The 6,701-nt window shown below is 46.6% G+C and overlaps 1 protein-coding gene across 1 annotated transcript in view; it reads right to left on the reverse strand.

Moving 5' to 3' along the window:
* The window catches only part of GNAL (G protein subunit alpha L), a 181,307-nt gene extending 175,599 nt beyond the window's left edge, over window positions 1-5,708 (reverse strand). The window contains exon 1 of the mRNA XM_058830404.1: window positions 5,056-5,708. Coding sequence (XP_058686387.1) covers window positions 5,056-5,512 — 457 coding nt within the window. The 5' untranslated portion in view covers window positions 5,513-5,708. The remainder of the gene's footprint in view (window positions 1-5,055) is intronic.
* Between the last annotated feature and the right edge of the window lie 993 nt (window positions 5,709-6,701).

Raw genomic sequence — 6,701 nt, forward strand, 5'->3', positions numbered from 1 at the left:
AAAATGACATACTATACCTGCAAAGTTTGCTCAGTTAAGTCACTGCATTCCAATACGCATTCATGGAATACACACTGATACACAAAACTTTCTGAATAACCAAAAGTTCTAATTAACAGCTGCAGAACCCACCCTTCCACAGCACTTAATGCCTCCCAGTATTACTACATTTAACACAGGGACAAACGATTTATTTTTTTTTTCTTATATATCAAGTGATTAAAGGTAAGCAAAATCAATCAAAGAATGGAAATAAGGTAAAACACCTAAATATGGGCTATATCTAATTAGCTTTTAATTTACAGATAAAGAAAAGCTAAGTATTGTAAGTCAGGGATTGTTTTCAGTACACTTAAAACTCCCCCAAAGTTAAGAACTGATTCCAAATGTCCTGATGACTTTTGCCTGCTGGTTTCCTCCTGTGCAAGGAGCGCATATTCCACTTCCTGTGATGCCGTAAGTTACAAAAGAAGCAGAAGACCTTTTGAAAAGATATACAAATTATGCAAAGTATTAGGGATTATAAAACTCTTTTGCATTATTACATTAGTCCATATTTGCAGCCTGGGATTTCAAAGTCCTGAAAGTATCTGCTCCTACCAATTATCTGTGCATTATCTCCATACTAGAAGTAGCTGTCTGTAAGGATCCTAAATATGCCAAGCTCCCTTACGGACCAGGGAAGGAGTCATCTCTGGTGGCAACAGAAAAACACCTCAAGCATTCAACCTTATGCAGACACTAGGAAAGTATTACCACATCAAGCTAAACTATATTCAGGTATTTATCAAAAAACATGTGTTGACACCATACACAAGTTAAAATTATCTTAAAAATAAAAATCATTGGTCTTAGGATTTAAAATTGGTATGAGGATGTATGATGAACTTAAGAATTTGCTGATGCAGAACATCATAGACCAGAAACTCTCGTTGCACAGACATTTCTGTGCAATTTCTGACAACAGTCATTTGGTGCATAGTTAAGAAAATAAAAAAAAAAATCACATTACTTTTGTTATACACTTCTGAGCTTTCTGGGATCTCCTTTGTAGAAGTTTCCCAAGCTTGACCAGGCATCTTTGTGTTTGATTTCCATCAGTTCAGAGGAACTATGTTTTTTGGTACATTTTCAATATTTTTATACATGAACATCACCAAACACATCTAAATTTGACTATCAAGTCAGTACTAAAATATCACATCAGTAGTTCCAGTACCTTTTAAGTGAAGAAAATTACTATCTCTGTTTCCCCTCCTTCAATCCCTATATCATTACTTTCAGTTTCTGTTGAACAGAAAAGCTTTTACTCACTTTCAGTTTCAATTTAGCAGGGAAGTGTAAAAGAATGTGTTCTGCTTGAGAAAGTCATCAAAAGTTAGGATTGCAACCAGGAGTTAGGGTAAATGGAAAAAGTAGGAGTCAAAGGTTAGAAGATAACAGCTGCCTAGGAAAAAAAAAAAAAATCAGTCTATAGCTTACTTCAATATTACATGAGCCTTAATTATACTACAATGGTTAAACACTGTTCAAAGCCAATTCCCCTTCACCCCACTTACGCACAAAATAGTTTAAAATATGAGACTTCAAATGAGAATGTAAATTGCTTCTATAAAGTGATTTGTAATGTTTCTTCAGTTTCTAAGAAATCATCAGCTAAAACAGTCTTGCAGAAGAGGGTGACTGCAATTCTCTGGAAAAAAAGACCAAACAGAAAACAAGACAGAAACCAAAGCTACAAAACTCTGATCAAGCCCTGTAAATATGTCCAATAAATACATATGCTTAAAAAAAATCCTCATCTCAGGGTTAGTAAAAGCATCCTAAAAATTCTGCACAGATGAACACTTCACTTATAAAAAAAAAGGAAAGAAACCCTCCTATAAATAATACAGCACCCAATAATCAATTCAATAATCAATCAATTTCTTGTATTTTTAAAGTGGATGTTAAGCAAGAAACAGCCAACTATGGTGGAAAGCCAGTTTCCATTTTATGTGATTTCTTCTTTCAGAAGAAGAAAAACAAATGGACCCAAACTGTGTCTGCTGTTAGTCCAGTGCACCAGGAGAGCCTCAGTACCACAGCTACAGCCACCTGACACTTAAACATCTATTTATGTGGGAGGCACAGACAGAGAGATGATCTTGAGCACTTACTGCACACCCTCTCTTTCACAATCACTGGTTATGACAAAACACATTAAGTGTTTCTGAATGTAGGTTAGGGAAGAGTGTCAAAACATCATGTGCACCACCAGACATCAGTTGGGGGGAAGCTGTGACAGGCAAGAACGTACTCTTTGAGAGATATTTACCAACATACACTACAAAAAGCCTTTAAAACTTCATAATATCTTGATAACTTATATACACAGCTCATCACAAAGCTGATTGTTTTCATTTGACAAAATAAAAGAATGACTGTGCTTTTAAGGAAAGGTAGTTTTCAAACATTTATAAGCTTGTATTCTAATATACTACTTATTTAGACTCTAGAGATTCATAGTATTCTTACACTAGTGCATTTATTTGCATACCCTTTTGATATCTAATAGTAGCTCCTTAAAATATATGCTGTATTTTTCTCTAAACTTTCAATAATATCCTCTAAACTTGCCCCAGTAAATGTACGAGACGTACAAGGACAAGCCAAAATGAGGCTATTATTTACAAACTTGTGTTTAAAAAAAGAAACACAAAGCCCACGCCAACGCTGTTGCTCAACTTTATTTGTTCTGTGACGGTGCTCTGCTGTCACTGCATTCACCATTTCGCCTCTGCTGTGCATTTCCTCCATGTTGATGTACAAAGGTATTCCTCCTCTCTCTAGCAAAGGTACGCTTTTCAGGTTCACTCTGCCAGGAAGACCTTAGGGACAGGGATCCAGTTATTTACAACTTGAAATGCTATAAAATATCAGGCTGCTAATATTCTTTATTCTAAAGACCTTTGTGTATATTCTAAGTCTCTTCCTCTGTGCAAGACCAAAACCTATCACCTTGTGCAATGCAGTTTTGCTTTACTCCTTCTCTGACAAATAAACCCTTCCCCATTGTAAATCATTTCCTCTCATCGACAGCAGCATTTCCACTACTTTCAAAAAGCAATACAAAGCACCTGCAGCTCTCCCTACACCCAAATGAAACATTTAAGTCAGGCCCTGACCTGTAAGGCCTGAAACAATAATCCAACATTTCCTCCCAACAATAAGGAGATCAAGAGAATATTTTTTGATTATGACATGGATTTTAAACAAAATTGAACACAGGGAGTCTTAGGAGTGTTGAATTTATTTTAGGGTGACAAAGGTCAGAGATGATTTATTTTTCAAATAGCATTGTTTCTGAACAGGTGTTTACTGCCCTGGTTTACTATGACAACCACCATGTTATAGACTACACACAGTATCTATTTGTTAGAATTCTTTTGTTCAAGCAATGACAATGCTCTCCAGAGGAAGGCCACCAAACGAGATCTCTGCCTTCTTGCAACCACACTAATCAAAACACATGTTCAGATGCTTCAGGAGGAAAAAACATAAAAATCTTAAACATTTCATTTAAAAAGATATATTGAAGAGTTAATTACTGCAACAGTTCAAGAACCAGAAGAGATATTTTACCACTACTACTACTACCACTAATAATAATTCTATAGAGTATGAATTACATTTTCTTCCTCCTTCCTTTCTACCAGCTGCACTAGTATCCTACAAGCTGGTATTTTATGGGTAAAAATAAAGTCCATGATTTGTTTTTTGTAAATGGAGCACTACTGTTCTGGCATACCTTGTGTCCACTGCTGCATCTCATATTTTCTCCTCCCCTTATCCACCAACAGGAATGAAGGAATCCAGTGAAACAGAAATAGGGTCTGATAAAGAAGGATGTAAAGACACCAAATCTGGAATGCACTTCGATAAGCACCAAAACTCTGTACCACGTAACTTTATGAGAACAGGCAAAGAAGCTAATGCAAAAGCAAATCAGTATTTTCACGCTAACAGAAAACAGAGATTTATGACCACAGCTAAGAGGCCAAATAAGCCCTCTGCTCAGACCATAAAAAAAAACCCCTGCAGTATGACTGTTCTGTTTCCTGCAGGAAATGAGATGCTTGTATTAGATACCCCTGTGGTTTTCATACTGTAAATGTATCAGCTGGTACAAATCCTCTGGAGAGGACTATTAACTAATGCTTAGAAAGAGCAATGGCAACAGCAGACCGCACGTAGCACCTCAGAGAAGAGGGGACAAAAGCTGGCAAGTCATCCCTGAAAAATCTGACAACCAGCAGCTGAAGAACACATCGTGGAGTAGAGGCGATGTCTGAGGAATGCACATATCCACACCCGCTTGTCTCCCCTTACTCTGCTCACTGCTTCTTTAAATAAGGAGCCTCTTGCTCATCACTCCTCTCATTTAGGAGCCTCAAGCCGCTCCTCATTAAACATCCCTGGTTACACGCGGCACAGAAGGACCATCCACAGGCTACACACATTTCATGCATGCATGGCCATTTTTCCTCGTTTCTACTGTGCTTTTAAAAAAATATTATTATTTCTTTTTTTTTTTTTTTTTCCCCGTTAATGTTTCCGAGTTGCGAGGGCACCGAGCGAAGTTCCCGCCGCGGGCGATGGGGCAGCCCCCGCCCGGGCAGGGCTCTCCGCCGGGGCAGACCCCGCTGCTCCCCCATCCGCATCGCTCCCGCCCGCCCGCCTGGGTGGAGCCGCTCGCCCTCGCCCGACAAGCGCCGATCGCGTTCTCCATGGCGAACCCACTGCCAGGGCCAGAAGCGGGGAGGAGAGACCAGGGGGAGGAGGAAGGGAAAAGAAGGTGTAAACCTGTCTGGGGGAGAGCCCGGGACGCGGCCGAGGGGGCGAGAGGGCAGGGCCGGGGGGGGCAGCGGGGAGACAAAGGAGGGATGGAAGGTGCCCAAGGAAAACAGGGAAAGCCGGGGAGGGGGCGCTGCCGGGGAGCCCCGCGGGGCACCTGCCCGCCCCGGCACACCCCCGCACAGACAGACAGACAGACAGACACACACACACGCGTACCGAGCAGCAGCAGGCGGTGCGTCTGTTTGTACTCCCGCTTCTGCTCCTTGAGCGCTCGGTCGATGCTCTTACTGACTTTCCTCGCCTCCTTCTCCGCCTCCCGCTCCTCCAGGCGCAGCTTCTCCCAGGTCCTCTGGAGCGCCGGCGGCTGGTGCTGTGCCTGCTGCCGCGCCGCCTTTCCCCCGCCACCAAGGCCGGGGCCGCTGGCCTTGGGCAGCGCCGGCTGCCGCTCGGGGGCCGCCCCATTGCCGCCGCCGTTCTGCAGCAGCAGCAGTGGCGGCCCGTCCGCCTCCCCACCGGGCTTACCGCCGGGCCGGAGCGGGACGCCGAGAGGCTGCGGCTGCGGAGCGGCGTGAAGCTCCGCCGGCGCTTCGGGCTCCGAGGCGGCGCTGGAGATGGAGCCGCCGCCGCCGGCGTCGCCGAAGAGCCGCGGGCGCAGGCTGTAGCAGAGCCCCATGGCTCGGTGCCCCCGCCGGGGACGGGCTGTGGCGCGGCGGCGCTGGCCTCAGCGCTTCCCGCCGGCCGGGCAAGCGGCGGGCGGGGAAGGGGCGCCGCGGAGCCCCTCACGGCCCCGCTGGGCCATCTTGCATCTTCCTCCCGGGCTGTGGCGGCGGCTCCTCGGCGCCGATCACCTGACACCGACCGAGCTGCCACCGCCGGGTCCACGTTACCGTAAATACCCCAGCGCCAGCCCACCGCGCAGCGCCGCCGGGGGAAGGGCGGGGGCGCCGCGCCGGCACACAGGCGCACACGGAGCGCGGCCCCCCGCCCAGCCCGCCTGAGGGGGGCCGGGGTCTCACGGAACTCCCGCTCCGCGCCCTGCCCGGGAGAGCCTCGCCCCCCACGCCGCTCGCCCTCCTTTCTTCCTCCCCACTACTTGTTTCCTCCCTGCCTGGTAGGGCCGCCGTGCCGCCTGTGCGAGCCCCGAGAGCTGCACGCACCCCTACCCCTCTCCAGGGCTATGCCCCTGACAGACAACGCCTCCCCGGCATCCCGGGGGGGAGAAGCCGAGGCGGAGGCCTCTCACCGAGAGGGACCCCGCACGCTGGCAGCGGCCCCGGAGAGGCCGAGGCAGCCCCCGCCAGCCTGGCATCCTCACAGCTACAACACGGTTCTGAGCCCCTGTGCACACACATGCGGCTCCTCGCCCACGCGCTGACTAAGGATGCTGTGGGAGGAAGGCTTTGGGTGCGACGGCAGGAGAAAATAATAGGCAGTGTTGGGGTTTGCTCGCTGTCTCAGTCAGTGTTGGCAGCAGTAGTACTCCAGCAGCGTGCTGCTGTGGGCTGTGGAGGAAAGGCTGGTGCTAGAAAGCCGGTTCCAAGGCGGTGGCAGCTCTCCTCAAATGAAGATATGGAAAATTATTTGGAATGTGTCTCGAACAGGCTCTCCTTCTGCCTCACACATCTCCGTGTTCTTCATAATCTCAGCATGTGGCTAGTGGATGAAGCTGCGTCTCTGAATCTTAAAGGTCATGTCATGTGTTCACTATTATGACTGACATGTACCTTAGCATAATTTAGAGGCTCTAACTTTAGTAACCTTGACAGCATTCATGAACATCTTCATGCAGCATCTCTTTGGATTCTGTAATGACCTGTTGTATTAGGTCATTGGTTTTGTCTCCTATTTTTTTGCAGTGACCA

The sequence above is a fragment of the Poecile atricapillus genome, chromosome 2 (assembly GCF_030490865.1).
Source record: "Poecile atricapillus isolate bPoeAtr1 chromosome 2, bPoeAtr1.hap1, whole genome shotgun sequence".
NCBI lineage: Eukaryota > Metazoa > Chordata > Aves > Passeriformes > Paridae > Poecile > Poecile atricapillus.